The sequence below is a fragment of the Perca flavescens genome, chromosome 2 (assembly GCF_004354835.1).
Source record: "Perca flavescens isolate YP-PL-M2 chromosome 2, PFLA_1.0, whole genome shotgun sequence".
NCBI classification, from domain to species: domain Eukaryota; kingdom Metazoa; phylum Chordata; class Actinopteri; order Perciformes; family Percidae; genus Perca; species Perca flavescens.
The window spans coordinates 11,722,321-11,741,205 of NC_041332.1; the positions used below are offsets into that span (position 1 = coordinate 11,722,321).

General features: G+C 40.7%; 1 protein-coding gene across 1 annotated transcript in view; it reads right to left on the reverse strand.

Annotated features, from left to right (window-relative positions):
* Window positions 1-554: 554 nt before the first annotated feature.
* LOC114562206 (cAMP-specific 3',5'-cyclic phosphodiesterase 4C) overlaps window positions 555-18,885 on the reverse strand; it is a 20,274-nt gene continuing 1,943 nt past the window's right edge. Inside the window, exons 3-17 of the mRNA XM_028588546.1 lie at window positions 18,281-18,408; window positions 17,986-18,168; window positions 17,811-17,850; window positions 17,522-17,592; window positions 16,653-16,812; window positions 15,961-16,054; window positions 15,485-15,642; window positions 13,654-13,752; window positions 13,367-13,531; window positions 12,579-12,678; window positions 12,262-12,416; window positions 11,447-11,569; window positions 10,767-10,949; window positions 1,497-1,952; window positions 555-1,091 (exon numbers count right to left, since the gene is read on the reverse strand). Coding sequence (XP_028444347.1) covers window positions 555-1,091; window positions 1,497-1,952; window positions 10,767-10,949; window positions 11,447-11,569; window positions 12,262-12,416; window positions 12,579-12,678; window positions 13,367-13,531; window positions 13,654-13,752; window positions 15,485-15,642; window positions 15,961-16,054; window positions 16,653-16,812; window positions 17,522-17,592; window positions 17,811-17,850; window positions 17,986-18,168; window positions 18,281-18,408 — 2,652 coding nt within the window. The remainder of the gene's footprint in view (window positions 1,092-1,496; window positions 1,953-10,766; window positions 10,950-11,446; window positions 11,570-12,261; window positions 12,417-12,578; window positions 12,679-13,366; window positions 13,532-13,653; window positions 13,753-15,484; window positions 15,643-15,960; window positions 16,055-16,652; window positions 16,813-17,521; window positions 17,593-17,810; window positions 17,851-17,985; window positions 18,169-18,280; window positions 18,409-18,885) is intronic.

Sequence of the window (18,885 nt, forward strand, 5' to 3'; positions counted from 1 at the left end):
TGTGTGGGGGGGGTATCTTCCTCATAAACGAGACAGTGACAGAGAGATAATGGGTAGTCCTACAGTCCATGAGATCGGGAGAACAGACACGCACTTATTTGCATGTGCGCATTTCATTTTTATTTTAATTTCAGGAGCTACAAAAAAGGTAGGTAAAACAGGTTTCACCCCCTTTTGACGTCCCCCATTTTTATTCCCTACGGCAGTGATGGATGTACAGACACTGGGTGATGAAGACGTCAAGTCTTTCTAGCACTACCAGTCGATTAAGACGCCGCAATGATCTGGCTGTATTCGGGAAGGCTTGTGCTCCGGCCGAGGTTTTGGATTTGTGTCCGGTGCTCTTGCCTGTTGAGCTGTGACGTTTTTGATGAAGACGTCTGTAGTCGAGCCTTCAGCTGATCAAGTGGTCGGAGCACGTTATCTGGAAAGAAGTGCATCTTCAGCCCTTCGTCGTCCTCCTTGACAGTCCTCCTTTTTTTTTTTTTTTTTTTTTTTATATCTCTCGTTAACCTTTCTTCGCTGAGCCTGTTAATTTATGTTTTTGCACCCAACTAGCTTTCGTCTTCATCTTCTTCCTCTTTTCCAGCTCCATCCTCAACTGGCGTCTCCTCCTCTTCTGCTTCTTCCAGCTCTCCTTTCTCCTCTTCCTCTTCGACATCTGCTGTTTCTCCGGCCTTAACTTTGTCCTCCGTTTCTGCCGCCTCCTCTTCTTTCTCCTCTGTCTCGCCCTCCTCTTCTTCTACATTTCCCTCCAGCTCTGCTGCCTCCTGTTCTTCTTCTTTCTCCTCCATCTCTCCCTCCTCTTTTTCCTCCACTTCACCCTCCTCATTTTCCATTTCCTCTTCCCCCTCACTTTCTTTTTCCCTCTCTTCATTTTCTTCCTCTAACTCCCCTTCTATGTCTTCATTTTCTGCACCATTCTCACCTTCCCCTTCTTCCTCCTCCTCTTCTCCTTCCTGATGTTGCTCATTCTCTTCCTCCTCTTCTTTAGTCTCCTCCTCCACCACCGCATCATTCCCTTCATCGGTCTGCCCTCCGTCTTCTTCTACTTGGTCCTCTCCATGCTCCCCCTCTTCCTCTCCATTCTCCTTCACCTCCTCCTCTTCTTCTTCCTCTCTTTCTCCAGTCTCCTCCCCCTCTTCCTCTCCGTTCTCCTTCGCCTCCTCCTCTTCTTCTCCCTCTCTTTCTCCAGTCTCCTCTCCCTCTTCCTCTCCGTTCTCATCCGCTTCCTCCTCTTCTTCTCTCTCTCTTTCTCCAGTCTCCTCCCCCTCCCCCTCTTCCTCTCCGTTCTCCTTCGCCTCCTCCTCTTCTTCTCCCTCTCTTTCTCCAGTTTCCTCCCCCTCTTCCTCTCCGTTCTCCTTTGCCTCCTCCTCTTCTTCACCCTCTCTTCCTCCAGTCTCCTCCCCCTCTTCCTCTCCGTTCTCCTTCGTCTCCTCTTCTTCTCCCTCTCTTTCTCCAGTCTCCTCCCCCTCTTCCTCTCCGTTCTCCTTCGCCTCCTCCTCTTCTTCTCCAGTCTCCTCCCCCTCGTCCTCTCCGTTCTCCTTCGCCTTCTCCTCTTCTTCTCCCTGTCTTTCTCCATTCTCCTCCTCATCTTCACCCTGGACTCCGTTGTGCTTGCTGTTGTGATTCTGCTCGTCTTCTTTCTCCGTTTCTACGCCGCCGTGCGTTCGGGCTGAGTCTCCGATGTCATTGCAGATGTCTGTCCCTCCGTTGCTCCTCAGATGTACGTGGTTGTGGTTGTTGTGCTCCAGGTCCTCCAGGGAGAGTTCGAACTGGAAGTGGTGGTGCTGTAGGTGTCTGTCCGGGGGAGGCGAGGGAGACTGGGGCATGGTGCTCACATACCACTCCCTGTTCTCCTCCAGCGTGTCCAGCAGCTCCTGGGCGTCCGGGTGCACCAGGTCAGCCCACGTCTCCCACAGCGGGTGGACGATGTAGTCGATGAAACCCACCTGGAAAAGAAAAAGAATCACACCTGAGTCCATGATAGAAAGTGGTGTTAAAGAAATAACTAGATATTTTGGTAAATATGCTTTCTTGCCAAGAGTTAGATTAAAAGACGGATATCACTCTAAGACGTGGGAATGGTGTCAATCTTTTCATGTCGGCGAGAAAGCGAATAAGCATATTTTCTGAATAAACTCTTTATTAAGTATAGAGAAATCTCTATGGTGAATGGTTACGGTAGGACAACAGTAAATGCACTGAATGTAAATCTAAATCTGAATGTAACATATTATGTATATTAAAATATATCTTAAGTTAAAGTTGTCCTCCGAAAAGGGGGTGGTGGTGGTGGTGGGCCAAAAAAAGTATAGAAAAAAAAAAAAAAAAAAAAAAAAGAACTACTCAGTACAGAATCAGTAACCAGAAATTTGACACAGAATGAAAAAATGTCACTGTTTAACATTATGGATATCAAAAGAAGCATATGACTGCTGCCAGCTGGAAGTTGACACAGAAATATATTTGTCATCCAAAATACAATAACAAACAATTTAATCATAGCCATGATGTTTATCTTAAGTTATTCCAGGCTTCATTACTCTGCCAGTTTTATGAAAAGAAAAGCTTTTGTTTCCTTTTTGGGGGCCAAAGGACTAACTACACAACTACTTTGTCTCTTCCTGCCACAATGCAAAACTAAATAAAATGAATAGCAGCGAGGCTCTGTGGATGGCAAAGTCGGATTTTGTCACCTTTTTGGTACAGACTAAAATATCTCAACAATTATTCGATTGATTGTCATAAAATTTAGTACGGATATTCCCATCCTCCTCGGATTGATTAAGTTAAATTATTTTGGTGATCCTTTGACCTATATTCTAGCGCCATCATCAGGTCAAAAAAAAATTTGTCCAATCTTTTGGTTTATGACCATCAGCCTCAGCTGTACTTGTAAATCTAAAAGCATGCTAAACTATGATGGTGAGCATGGTAAACATTATACCTGCTAACATTAGCATTGTCGGTGTTAGCATTTAGCTTAACTTAAAAACTGCTTTGTTAAGGGCCCAATCAATCAATGACCATATAAAATAACAATTATGAGTGTTACTAGTGTGTTTACAAAGATTAGTTATGTAAAGATTAAGAAACGATTTGGGAAGAATCATATACATAATAGTTTTTACAGTCTTGAGATCAATTTGTGAGTGATAAAAACAATTTTAGACATATTCAACATGTTTTTATTAGCTGCTAGGGGTGTTGATTAAACTTAAATTATAATTTTTATAGATGCAGTTTGTGTCATGTTCAGCAAATATCTGTGTGTATCTTTAGTTACCGTTGGAGAGGATCTATATGGGACCAATGTTCCTCTTGCCAATGCAGTTTTCCTGTGTGGTGTCATTTTATCACTATAAAATCTGCTTTTTTCCACCCCACGCGTAGCTACCGTACATTACAAAACTTTGTTTGTGAATGACACCAACAATGGCCTCAAAAATTACCCTTTGCATTTCTGATAGTCTCACCATAAACTAAAGAGTTTAAGCTGCAAACAGAGTTTCCAATTCATCAATTTGTATTAACAATGACACATTTAACCCTCATGTTATCCTTGGGTCACATTTGACCTGTTTTCAAAGTTTTTGCTTCAGAAATTTGGGTTTCTTTCAAGCAAAAATAACATGGATGGTCCCATGCAATGCTCTTCGCAAATACAATTAAGGATCAGATCACTACCATCATTGAATTTTGATTACATTTCATAGCATTTGAAAAAAAAAAATTAAATGGTTCCTAAAATCCTGACTAAACTTTGACAGTCTGTGGTTATTCACTCAATTGTAACTATTTGTGGAAATAATTCATAATTGCAGCTTTTTTAAAAGTGTATGTAACTTTTAATGTTTCTGAAGCTCTGTCATTTGTTTTATACCAGTGGTTCCCAACCTGGGGTCCGGGCACCCCCAGGGGGGGCGGCGAAGATCACAGGGGGGGCGCAAGTCTTTATCTGGTTTGAGGTTGAGGAAAAAAATATATATATATTTGCACATGTTAAACAAATTATGATAATACACTAGAATATATAATGTATACAAAAGTATTTTGTTGTATCCTCGTTTTTCCTGCCGCCACGGCATCACTATTTTATAAATGAAACATGGAGGAGAAACGTAACTGTGCTGATAACTCCTCTGTATCAAAAAAGAAAGTAAGGCTCTATCTCGAGAGTTACCTCAACTTCGGTTTTGGGGGGGCTCAGCTTTTCTTAGACATGAGTAGGGGGGGCGCCAAGGAAAAAAGGTTGGGAACCACTGTTTTATACAATGGTCTTAATGACCTGTAACAGCAAACGAGACTAACAGTGAAAAGAACGCTATTTTAATATATTTTTTAGTGAGGCCTCTGCCCGGGTTTGTTTTTTTCCCGTGAAGTCATAGAATGATTTACGGCAGGTAGATGGCGCTACAGTAACACATTTCTGATGGATCACAGATTTCTTTGTAACACTGGAAAAGCCTGTGTTAGCGTATGCCAGCGGAGCCAGGTAAAAAGAAAGCAGGAGATTTCTTTATATAGGCATAATGTTATTTTAGAAGTTATCTGTTGTAGTTATGGCTGATACTGGAGCAGGACCATCACAGAAAAGAAGGAAATTAAATGAAGAACAACTAAAAGCTAAAAGGGAAAGTGAAAGACAATGATAACGTGAGTCAACTTCGGTCAGGCTTTTAACAGAGTTTTTTTTTTTTTACTTGTCCATCTGAGGTTGTTGCTGACTGCTGTCTTCCTGACACTGGCCATCTATACTCCCCTATTCCTCGTCCGCTCTTCCCCCCAACCACAGTAATTATTGGTGACTCCATCACCCGGGGTTTACGGTTTTTCAATGCCGTCACACATTGTTTTCCAGGAGCCAAGTTTCTAGACATCCTCGCAAAAGTTAAGGCCCTATTACCCGAGCTCCATCAAAAAAAATCGTGGTCCATTGTGAACATAATGACATGTCCAATTAGGAGAGTGAACAAACAAAGCAGAACTTCAACCTTCTCATCGACACTTTAAAGAGCACTGGGAAGTTGGTTTTTATTTTGGGCGCACTTCCATCTCTAGTCGCGGAGCATGTCTTTTTAGCAGACTACTCTACCTTAACACCTGGCTCCAGTTTACATGCAGCAATCACGAGATAGGTTTCATTGACAATTTTAATCTATTTTGGGAACGTAGCACTCTGTTTAGCAGGGATGGTATTCATCCAAATACAGGAGGCAGCAAAATGCTCTGTGGAAATTTGCGGCTCGGCCTGTTTGCATTCCGTAAACACATGCACATGCCACTTAACAGCAGTGTTTGGAATAACGCCATTTAAAAGAATGGCGTTAGGTAACAATGTTATTTTTTCAGTAACGGGGTAATCTAACTAATTACTTTTCCCGTTGTTACAACGCCGTTAACGTTACTGGACATTAAATGCGGTGCGTTACTATGCACTGATTGAATAAACTGTAATTCGAACGCAACCCTGGCTCGCAGCTAGTGAGGAGGTGGGTTAATAACGAGGTAAGCAATTATGATTGGCTAAGGCAGAGTCATGTTTCATGGTAGCCAATCAGAGCCAGTGTTTTTACACACACGGCAGCACACATGCAAGCTAAACAGAGATTCGATGAAGCAGCAGAGATGGCGAGTCAGGAGCAATTCGATGAAAAGTTGGCGTTTTCAAGGTGGATATATAAGCACTACTTCAAATTCATTGTGGTCAAAGGCAAGAACGTGCATGTAATCTGTACATGATGTCCAGGAACGAAGACTTTGTCGACATCCGTTGTAAGCAACTCTAATTTAATGAAGCATCTCACAACGACACGCATCTAAAGCTAGTGGCCAAAACACCGATACCTCCACCACAGATGATAGCTCGCCATCCTCTAGCAAAGAAGGACTCGGAGCAAAGTCCTCCAAGCAGCAAAAGCTAGATCTTTCTGCCTCACAACAAAAACCTATGACACAGGCTGAAGTCAACCGTATGATAGGCAGGTTTGTTGTTAAAAGTAGGCCTATGTGTGTCATAGTCTTATGTCAAGTTTATATGGAGCAACTTTTTTTACAGTAACGCAAATAGTTACTTTCCCTGGTAACGAGCTACTTTTATTATAGAGTAATTCAGTTACTAACTCAGTTACTTTTTGGAACAAGTAGTGAGTAACTATAACTAATTACTTTTTAAAGTAACGTTCCCAACACTGCTTAACAGTCACACTCTCCCATAAGCTCTTCATCCTCTAGAAATAACTCTGTTAGCCCACAGACCAGCTATATGATCCAAGTTAGAATCAATAATAGACCACACAAAGTGGTGAATCCGCAAAACAATAAGAAGTACTCCACTGCAAACATCGTCAATTTAACACCCATTCCCCGTCAGCCACAGTCTGTCCCAACAAATGAGATATCAGATGGTTCAGAAATCAGATAATTCCACTAACACACCAACAATAGCCCTACTGAACGTCAGGTCTTTAGCAGGGAAATCATTTTTAATCAGTGATTTTATTATCAAACACAATCTTGATTTTATGTTTTGAACTGAAACCTGGTTAGACCAGAATAACAGTGCTGCTGTTCTCATCGAGACAGCTCCCCCCAACTTCAGCTTTATGAGCTAGGATAGAGTGAATAAGAAAGGAGGTGGAGTCGCCATTTTGTTCAAAGACTCATTCCAATGTACATATATAAGTATAAGTATCTTATGGAAATTTTGCTTCTTTTGAATATGTGGTTCTTCAGCTAAGGTCCTCCCCTCAAGCTATATTTCTAAATATCTACAGACTACCTAGATACTGTGCAGCTTTCTTAGATGACTTTACTGAACTGCTGTCTATGATCTGTATTGACTTTGACTGTGTAATTATTGCTGGTGATTTCAACACTCATGTTGACAACCCTCATGATAGAGGAACCAAGGAACTGTGTTGTGTTTTTGACTGACTGACTCAGGATGTGACAGAGCCCACACACAATAAGCGCACACTCTGGACTTGATTATCTCTAAAGGTCTGAGCATTTCCAAGGTTGTGGTGACAGATGTTGCTCTCTCTGATCATCCCTGTATGTTCTTTAATGGCTTTATCTCTGTGCACAAAAGTGTTCAAACAAAGATAATAAGAAAACGATATCACTGAAAACACCAGTGAATCATTCATTCAGCTTTACTCCTCCACACCCGCCATTTCTGGGGCCTCAGTCACTGAGCTTGTAGATAATTTCAATTGTAAAATTACAAATGTTATTGATGCCATTGCTCCCACTAGGGTCAAAGCTGTCTCTAGTAAGAAAAGATCTCCATGGAGAAATGTCACACTTGTAAGATCTGAAAAAAGAGTGTCGAAAAGCTGACCGAAGGTGGCGAAAAACTAATCTCCATGTCCATTATGACGCCTATGAAGAGAGACTTCACATTTATAATTTGGAACTAAGGAATGCAAGGCGGTCCTTCTTCTCCGACATTATTGCTAAAAACAATAATTCATGTGCTTTGTTTCTTACTGTCCATAGGTTAACAAACCTTCCCGTACCAGTAGCATCTGAACTTTTATCCACCAAGGCCTGCAATGACTTCACCTTCTTCTTCAGTGAAAAAATTCAGAAAATTAGACAAACAGTCAGTGCCTCCATACCAGGTACAGGGTATGCGTTGTCACAGTGTTCAAGCAAAACAAATTCCAATATGACACAATTTCAAATGATTAACCAGAATAACCTAGAGGACTTTATACAACATCTGAAAACCTCCTCCTGATGCCTTGATATTTTACCAACCGGCTTTTTCAAAAATGTTTCAAATTGTTTGGCTTTAGATCTTTTACAGATTGTAAACACGTCTCTTCGCTCAGGTATCTTCCCACAGGCACTGAAAACTGTAGTCATCAAGCCACTCTTCAAAAAGAACAATCTAGATACAGTACGTCACTAATGGACAACTATAGGCCAATATCAAACCTTCCATTTTTAAGTAAAATCATTGCACAAGCGTTTTTTCAAAAACTCAACTTTCTTTTGTCACTAAACAATATTTTTGATGCCTTCCACTCGGGTTTTCGACCACACCACAGCACTGAGACGGCTCTTGTTAAAGTATTTAATGACTATAGTGTCTATAGCAGGGCTGCCCAATATGGGGCCCGCGGGCCAACAATCTAACTCTGGTGCACACCAAAAGCAGACAAAACAAGCGTACCGAGACCTTCTTGAAGAGGTGGTCTCGGTACGCTTTCGATCGAACTCTGAAGCGGTTTGTTTGTGGTGAGAACGTGATCCGTACTCGAACCGCACCAACTATACAAACTCCACAAGTCTGAGCTAGTCTCCTGTAGTCATGTGCTTTTAGCAATCTGCGATGAAGCAGAGCAGCAAACTGTTGCAGCAATGTTTCTATCAGACAAACAGACTGCGGTCAAGCTGCCATCTGTCACTCGTATCTCCGTGGTCAAACCAGCTGCCGGTAAAGTTGGAGACAGACGCCGGCAGAGCAGAGCGAAGTCTCTGTGACCAGAGCAGACGTAACGTCTCTCGCAAAACAATGTCTGATAATTTAAATGAAAAGTGCTGGTTTAATCATGGAGATGCAAGATATATGCATTAGTCCAGAACACAGGACCTTCTTTCTGTTTACTTTCTTGCTCCCGCCCCCAGACACATCCAACCAATAAGAGGAGTTGACGTTCTTGCGTGATTTGTAATGGTGCATTTTGGTACGCTTGGATTTTTCCAGGTGTGAAACCAAACCAAACCGACCGAGGGCAAATCGCTCCGAGTTTACTATCCCCAACTGATCCGGACCAAATCAAACGAATTAGAGGTGTGAAAACGCTCACCTCCATGACATTCTCACTCTGTCAGTAAGTTGGCTGGAACCTGATATTGAGTGACTTTTGAAAAGCAAAGACAGGCTTCATTTCTCCCACTGATATTCCAACTGATAAACAGTTGTAATGTATGTCGAGGGGCATGTTCTGCCCTGAATTGTTGTAATGATTAATCAAATATATTTGTATTAATAAATAGTGTTAATTTATAACTTATGAATATGTATTTTGTTATTCCTTAATATGTGTTCAACTTTATGATTCATGATATGCAAATATGCAAAACATTTCAATTTAAAGGCCCACAACTTGAACGTTTAGTTCTGGCCTGCGGCCCTCCAGCCCGATTCATTTTTGGCCCTTGAAGGGGAAGAATTTGGGCACCCCTGGTCTATAGGTAATTATGCATCTGAGCACACAAATATGACGTGTGGAGTTCCCCAAGGCTCTCTCCCGGGGCCTCATCTGTTTAATATCTACATGCTTCCACTGGCTAAGATTATGGAAAACAACAACATACATTATCATAATAATGCAGACGACACACAAATTTACAGAACCTTGTCGCCCGGGGACTACAGTCCAATACAAAAACTGGCTAGGTGCATTGAACAAACTAACGACTGGATTTGCCAGAACTTTCTTAAATTAAATGAACAAAAAACTGAGGTGATTATTTCTGGAGCAAAAGAGGAACGATTAAAAGTCAGCGCTCAGCTTCAAACGACAATGTTAAAAACAACAAAGCCAGAAATCTTGGTATAATTATGGACTCCAACCTGAATTTTAACAGCCACTTTAAGACAATAACAAAGTCTGCCTATTACCACCTTAAGAATATATCAAGGGTTAAAGGACTTAAGTGTCAACAGGATTTGGACAAACTTGTACATGCTTTTATCTACTGTAATGGTGTCTTTACAGGTCTCCCTAAACGATCACAGACAGTTGCAGCTGATTCAAAATGCCGCTGCTCGAGTCCTCACTAACACCAAGAAAGTGAATCCTATCACTCCAGTTCGTATGTCTTTACACTGGCTTCCTGTGTCTCAAAGAATAGATTTCAAAATACTTCTGCTAAATCACTAAACGGTTTTGGGCCAAAATACATTTCAGATCTGCTTGTAAACTATGAACTACCCAGACCTCTCAGATCATCTGGGACATCATCTGTTTTTAATTATGTATTAATTTCTAACTGCTTTTAATGTTTTATGTAAAGCACTTTGAATTGCATTGTTGATGAGATGTGCTATATAAATAAAATTGCCTTGCCTTGTGCAGACGTTTTATTCCTTTTATTCGATTGTGTTGGCTTACTATTTTCTATTCCCTTGTCCCTCTGTAACATTACTAAAGCGTCTAAAGCGTCCATGGGTTTCATGAAATGCGCTATATGAATGAATGAAGTTATTAATACATTAGTTGCTACAACAATCTCTTAATGCTTTGGCTCGTGACACATTGAGAGTGATACCCTGTTCATGTAAAGTAGGCTAAGTTACCATATGCAACATTTGAAATGCAAAGATGCATCTGTAACTTATTATCTTATTGTAAAGTAATGATTTTCTGGTTGAGCAAAACATTCATCGCGACTATATGACCTGGTAACGCTAACTCAGTAATCTACAGTCGGCAATACAGCACCGTAAAGAAAAGACCTTTACAACAGCAGGTGTGGTAAAAACACTACCGCTTTTGTCCAAAGCGGCCGCTAGAATTGACACAAACTGAAAGTTATATATAGCCACTTTAACTAAAAAATTAGGTAGGCTATACTTTCATATAAATAAGGTTTGTTAGTGGTGAATCCGGTGGCAGTGGAAAAAAAGCATCTTAAAAAAGGGTTCGTTTTTGAATTTTCACCCAGGAGAACAACAAGTTGCATGGTCGACGGGAATACAACACAAGGGTTAAAATGGATGGGAGAGACAGATCGAGCTTTACCTGACTCTTCTCCACGATGGCGGTGTGTTTGTCACACATGGCACTGATCTCCATCCCTCTCTCTCGCTCCTTGTCACCCTGTCGGAAGAATTCCTCCATGATCCTCTCCGTCCACTGTCTGTATAACGGCAACGCCTTGGTGGGGTTGCTCAGGTCTGCACAGTGCACCATGTTCCTCAGCACCTAAACACATGCACATCGTACAGTATGTTGGTCAGTTTAACACAGCACAACCCCTCTGGACGTAAGAAAGACATACACTCATCCAGGCAAGGTCTCACTCTCACATTAAACGCAACACGCAGGAAAAACCAGACAGGGGGATTAAGGTTACGAGCTAAGTTAGCTTAACTTTGTAAGCGTAACAGAACTCTCAGCTGCATCATGTACACCATCTTCCAGTTATACAAAAGGAGTGTAAACGTGTGTTTTTCTGTAGGATCACTTTCACCTCAAGTGTCTGTTGGGTTTGCTGACATACATGATGTGTGTGTGTGTGTGTGTGTGTGTGTGTGTGTGTGTGTGTGTGTGTGAGAAGTTGTGGCTCCTGTCCTCCCTCCTCAGGAGCAAGAGCTGGTGAAGATGTTTTGTATCCCACTAAATTCGCACAGTACAGTAGACCTGCAGATTTCATACATTATTGCACTAGTGACCATGGTCTGTGTGAGCAGACAAGTTACCTGGGTCCGTTCTGTGTAGTGGTCCAGGAGCAGCACACCAGAGCTGGTCACCTTCTTGGTCTCCACCATGGTCTTCAGATCAGCCAGTAGCGTCATGTGTTTGGACATGTCTGTGGCCAACACCTGCAGACAGAGACAGGAAGACAAAACTAGAAAAGAAGCACAAAGATTCAACCTAATCTCTGTACTTTATTAAATAAAAAACTAAGTTACAATGAGTGATGTAAGAGATTGGAATCAGGGCTGAGGACAGTTAACTTTTAGTTTTAAACAGGTTTAAACAGGTACTGTCTGACAAAGATCTCTTTTTAAAAGACTGGATATTGCAACCAAAGTATTCCATATTGCCCTTTTGGAAGAAATCCAGTTCTTAAACTGAGGAAGCCAGAAGCTGGGAGTTTTGGCTGTTAAATTGAAAAAGCTGCTAACCAGTTTAGATTAGATTGATTGGATAAAAAAAAAAAAAAGGAGTGCACTGGTCAAGTTAGGCAGAAATAACGAGTTATAGACAGACAGCATAAAAAAGATGACAAAATATTCCAAAGGATCAGAACTAAACAAAATGAACTTGTATTGTCTTAAATAAATAAAATTGCCAATAACAGGCATATACACAGTGAGAGCTGTCTATAATCAGCAATAGGAAATAAATAAGACAAATCTAAAACTATCAAATGATAAATAATGAGATTAAATCTAAAAAAGAAGAAGGAGAAAAGTAACTAAAACTAAGTAAGCAAAGCTGAAGGAGAAGTTATTAAGTTGTTTATAATTTAACAGGCACGGTGTGAGGTGCGGTAAAAAAATGTCCTGACCATATCAATAACCAGCTTGCGGAGGCTCTGGCGCTGTCGCTTGGTGAGGTTTTGGAAGATGTCACAGTTTTCCTGGTGCAGAAGCTTGAAGCCCACAGCAAGGTGGTGGTTCTCCAAAACGGACTCATCGTTATACATTAGGGCCAGCTCCGAGTCTGAGCAAAGGGGAAGACATATTTTACCGTGTGTGTGTGTGTGTGTGTGTGTGTGTGTGTGTGTGTGTGTGTGTGTGTGTGTGTGTGTGTGTGTGTGTGTGTGTGTGTGTGTGTGTGTGTGTGTGTGTGTGTGTGTGTGTGTGTGTGTGTGTGTGTATTTACTGGTGTTGATGAGGAACTGATTGGAAACTCCGGGGTGATCTACATCATGGATAGCTGCAGCGAACAGAGCGGCGAGGATCTCCAGGTCAGTGAAGACGGCCTGAAAGAAACAAGAAGGATTGAGAAAATAAAATTTTTCCATCCATAATTTTAATATAACATAATGTTAACAAAAAAAAACGGTGAATTTGTCTGGTTTTTTTTAGAATATTAGGAATATGGTTAAAACGTGATTTTATAATAAAATAATATATCATGAATAAATATAATTTGCAATACAATCACTCTGTAGTTGAATCATGTTTTTACTTTCTTAGAGGGACTTTGATGAAGAATTAGCAACTTGTGTTTCTTTTCACTTTTTATTATTATGAGCTGTTCTTTATGTATTTCTGTTATGTGTCTTCATTTTATTACAAGAGGACTAAAATTATGTCGGACAGCTTTACTTTTCACTTTAAACAACAACTTTTGGGTCTATGTTGACCTTGAATCCAGGTGAAAAACACGATCAAACAACCAATCAAATTCTTTTGGAAAACATATGTAAAAACGAAGAGCCCTATAAAAAAAAGGCATAAGAAAGAGGTAGAACTGCAATTGAAGGTGTGTGCAAAGGCTGGCCTAACACTTATGTATCATGAGCATTGACTACAATGTCAGTGTTTATGAATGTTATCGTTTAATGTCATTCAGTTAATTATCACACTTTGAATGCAAGCCAATACTGCTCTAAAGCTGAAGGGGCCATAACATAATGAAATGGAAAGTTTTATATAATAACATACATCAAGAGCAGGTGTGGACAGGAGGACATGTGTGGACTGGGTGACATCTGCAGCATGGAGGCTGTTGTGGTACGCTACGTTTCCATGGTAATGGTCCTCTAGGGTCATCACATAAGTGACAAAGGTGTCGACTGGGATACGAAACGTCTTCAACAGCTCTCGCTCCTGAGGAGGGAGGACAGGAGCCACAACTTCACACCCACATGGTGTACATCAGCAAACCCAACAGACACTTCAGGTGAGAACGATCCAACAAAAAAACATACGTTCACACTCCTTTTGTTTACCTGGAAGATGGTGTACATGATGCAGCTGAGAGGTCTGTTGTTGGAGAACTCTGCTACTCTGAATATGTTAAAACCCCACTTGTCCATATCCTCCAACTCCTGGTTACACACACACACACACACACACACACACATTATATGATTTTTTTTATCAGAAATGTGTCAACATTTTAAAACATCACAAGCAGAGATGATCAGGGTGCTCAGAAGGTGTCAAAAGACCATTTAAATGTGCAGCAGAATTTAACATAGGGACAATTTACCAAAGTCATCAAGTTTCCAAGATTATGCATCACTCACTGCCAATTTCATAAATTGTCCAAATCCCATATGATTAACCTGAGAAAAGCCACAACAACCAATCACAACTATCCAGAAATGGAATCAGACAATCAGTAATTACTTAAGAGATATCTAATTAGCAGAAAAGAAATATTAAAATAGAATCACTGGTTCCAGCTTTTGCAATCATGAATATTTACTGGGCTTCTTAGTCTTCTGTCATAGTAAACTGAATACCTTTGGGATTCAGACTGTTTGTAGGACAAAGCAATCAGTTCTCTCTCACCTTGGGATTAAGTAAATTGGTATGGGCATTTTTAAATATTTCTTGACATTTTATACACCAAACGATTTAGCAATTAATCGGAAAATAATCAGAGAATTCAATAATGAACATAAGTCACGGCTCCAAATTACTGATAAAGTTCAACTTTATGGTTATAAAAAGTGTAGGTCATATCATCCATCCCTAGTTTAACAGACACTTGAACAATGATCACACAGCAGACATCCCTCTCATGTCACTCAGAATAACCCTGATCCTTCAGTCTATTAGTCCAGAGTTGTACTGGGAATATCTATGACATCTTTGACAGACTGACTGACTGGTACAGCTCTTATTAATGATGACAGGCCACAAAACATTGTAAGCCATGCTAAAGGAGTGGCTGTATGGATGGAGATGTCAGTGGATTTGCAATGGAATTTGGTACAGACATTCATGTTCCCCTCAGGATCAATGATCACAGCAGTGATTCCTTAACTGTTCATTTAGCCCCACAATGAGGTCATTTAATTTGCCTGTGGATGTTATGTAGCATTAAGCCTACAGCCTTGCAGAACTGGTAGTGTGGCTGCAAACTCTTAGTCTTGTTATTTGTATGTAGCATAGTTACATCTGATTTATGTTCTGCTAAATAAAGATGCAAAACCAGGGACAGTTTCCATCCTACTGCGGGGTTTTCCAAACATTTGGTGCTACAGATCATTGAATTAAACAATGAGGCGCCAAGCACAAAAAAGCAAACAAAAGGAATAACAAGAGATTCCATCTTTATGTGACACAGACATGGAACGACAACGTTGTACAACGATTCAATACTATGAGCCCCTCAGCCTGGAAGTGGTTTGGTGTTTGGTAGAAAAAGAACATTACAGGAAAAAAACGTAATTCTTTTCCTGTAATGACCTAGTATAATATTATATTTCATTATGTTGTTTTTTTTATCAAATGCATGTCCCACAGGAAACCTCCCACTTCAGTCTTAATCCTGAAAGAGCCTCAGCAGTAAATCACTAAAAGAAGAAAAGTCGCGGGAACACACTCTTTCTCCGTACTACTAGAAGGGTCAAACAAGCCAAGATTGAAATAAAACATAGAAGAAAAGACTAAAAATCTACGGAGCTCCCAAGTCCTGAATGATGATTTTTTTTTTGTGCGCACAAGATAAAGAAATATAATCAGTGTTCACAGTCCAAGTCTGAACAGGGATTGATTCGTGCAGCTTGTTTTGAAGTGAGTCAGAGAAAAAAAGACAGACAACGAGACCTTGGCAAGCTCATCCTCGTGGTCTGTGTTGACACCGAAGCGAGGCATTGAAGAACTGGAGAGGCTGGAGCTGTGAGACAGCTTCCTCACTCCACTGATGTGACTCATAGGTTTGTCTTTCAGAGTAGGAGACGGGGGTTCCACCTCGTTCTGCTTGTCTGCAGATTGATGGACAAACATACAAAAAAAACACACATAGATAGATTTATTGTCTTTTTTTTGACAAAGGTGATAAATGTGATCTCACGGCTGTGGCTCAGGTGGTTGAGCGGTCGCCTACCAATCGGAAGGTTGGTGGTTCGATCCCTGGCCCTGTGAACTGTGGCCCGTGTCGAAGTGTCCTTGGACAAGACACTGAACCCCGAATTGTGTAAATGTGTGGGAAAATGGTTCCTGTACTATGTGAAAGTGCTTTGAGTATTCAATAAGACTAGAAAAGCGCTATATAAATACAGTCCATTTACATTTTCACTCACCCATGAAGGTGCTGGAGATGTATTCAGACACCTGGTTACCAGAGCGACTCATCTCTGACAGGTGGGACAGCTCTCTGTTCAGCATCCTCTTGAACTGTGGCAGAATGAGAGCAAAAAAGAGATATGAGTCAATGATGTGCTGGTTCTCTAGGTTTTGGGGATGACTAAGAGGTACTTTCAGTACAGTACTCTTTTCGGATTTGGGGTTGTAATTAAGTCCCAAGTGTTAAAGTTGCAGTGAAGGCAAAGGTGTTACATTTCCCTGTTCAACATGCATTAGTTTTTATTTACAGTATTTGAGCATAAAATATCTGACAACTGAAGATCAGCCAATCATTACAAAACAGACATTTTTGGCAATGACACCTTAGATGTTGTTATTCAAATGTTGTGACAAAAAAATGTTTTGTGGCAGGATATTTTACAGTTAAACTATGGATTTTATTATTTTGTAAATTACAATAACAATAAACATAAGATGACAGTAAATCATTATAAATAATAACTATGAATAAATACCAAAATACAGCAACATATTTTAAAATTATTTAAAGAGAAAAAGGGGCAAAATGTATAAATAAAAAAAAAAAACTTGTATTTCTATTTGCAACATAAACTGTGCACTGATAGTGATATATTTATTAGCCTGCTGATATGTTGTTGGACTGGTTGGTTCAGTGATGTTTGCATACCTTGTTGGAGGCCATTTCGCTGACGGAGCGGTGTGTCTGGATGGTCTCCAGCTGGTCCAAGCACCAGTCCAGCTCCTCCAGTGTGTCCAGGGCGAGCTGCTGGTACTGCTGGTCTGATAGTAACGCCCTGGGACTGACACACACTCCGCCCAGCGGAGACCTTCTGAGGACACAATAGTCAGTTAGACCTACTAGAGACCGCAAGTTAGCAACAAGTTAGCAATGGCCCCCTCACCATGTGCATCTTTTTTCTTTTTTTTTTAAAGATATTCATAGTTATTTATTATGCTAATTCCCTTTGATTGTTTTTAGTATTGTGATTAACTGTGTTGTTCTTTTTTTTCCTTTCTTCTGTGTGTGTATCTGTTGATCCGGCTCACAAGCTGCTGTATACAATTGCTCTTAAAGGGATAAATACAGCAGTAATGAATTGAACATAGAGTATAGAAGATACAACATAAAAGTATCTCTCTCTCTCTTACTATTAAGAAATATAATTTATTTTTGCTTCATCTGATATGACTTGTAACAAAGTTTGAAAAGGGAAAATAATCTGCATTTCAGTTCAAAGTCTGCCATTCTGCAGCTGCAGGGAACTGACGATTGCAGGCATTGCTTTGGGTTTGGTGTTAAAAACGTTAAGAAACAGTACTCAAGTACTGTATGAATACTGTACCAGATCATATGAGTTACCAAATGTGTGTATGAGTAGGAGATGAGCTAGTATTTCAAGTTCTTATACACTGTAGAAAAGTAGATTGCTGTTAATTTGATTTGTAAAGTCTGAACTAACTCTTTGTCTGGTTACACAATTGACAGATCATAATGTGCACAATTGGTATATTTCAGGACAATGAGTTGGTACTGACTTGACTGGTGGTGTGGAGAGGTTGGCAAGAATGGTGAAGTTGCTCCGTACTGATCGCAGACTGGCCAATACCTAAATAATCACACAGTATCAGAGGATGTATACAGAATAACCTTAGAGAAATATACATTTAGAAGTTTTAGAAAGGGGATAAAGTGTAGGGGAAGAATGCACACACTGCTTTAAATTCTAGTTTTTCTAGAAGTCAAAATGATGTAAAATGGCTGATAAAAACTATTTTGGGGAACAGGAGGCATTATGACTCATTTTACCTATTAAGTGAGACTCACTTGAGCAAAAGGTGTGACAATGAAATCCTCTCCTGTGTGCCTGAGAAAGGTTGGGACAGAGGGGGTTGACAATTAGAGAGCAAGCAGAGATCATTTCTCCTTAAAAACAAAATACACACATACATGCTCTCTCCCCCTCTCACTCATTCATTTTGTCTTTCTTCCTGAGTCTCACCCTTCACTGGCGAGGGAGGAGTTACGTGAGACAGTCTTGGGCGACATGTCGTAGTCCGAGTCTGAACGGTAGAGGAAGGACTCTCTTCTCTGGCCGTGGGGAAAGGGGGTGTGCAGGGTGAGGCCTGGACTCTGCGAACCCAGAGGGGTGTGACCCGGTGACACGCCATTTTCTGCTTCATAACTGCAGTGCGAGGAAGAGGGAAAGTTTGATGATTAGAGAGGACAGAAATACAAACATCTAGAAAAGCTTCCTGCAAGGTGAAGTTAAGACAGTGGTTAAATTGTGTATAAACCCGTCAGCGTCTGCTTGTGTGATGGAGATGCGTGGCGGGATGCGGAGGGGAAGAGTTGTTGGACGTGTCACATTGCTCAGGACCTCAGGTGAACGAGTGCGATCTCGAGGGCGGAGCCAGCAGGGTACCTGCAGAGTTAGAAGGAAGGCTTTGTAGATGATACTAGTCGCCAGTTACTTTCCAGGTGTACAGCACAAGTTATACATTCCATCTCTCTTATGTTAAAGGCTGGAGAAACAGGTAGCTGCCTAATGGTCCCAGACACACATGAGCCCCAAAATCCCCAGATTCACCATCAGCTGGTCTCAGGTCATTTGATTAATTGCAAATTTGTGCATGAAGGGTTTCTACAAATCATTCAATACTTTTCAGGGCAGTCAATACTTTACAGTTTTGCTGACCAATTTCAAATGTATGCAATGGAGTATTTTATTGGTATGTATGTTTCCTGTCATCCCAGGCAGCCATAGGGTTTCCATTCATTTAAGTGCAGTATGAAATTCAATTACCTTAGTTATTCAGATTGATCATTTGGGGTAGCAGAAACAAACTGTAAACATCTCATATCACATTTTCAGTTGATGTGGCAAACTTGTTAGCAAACA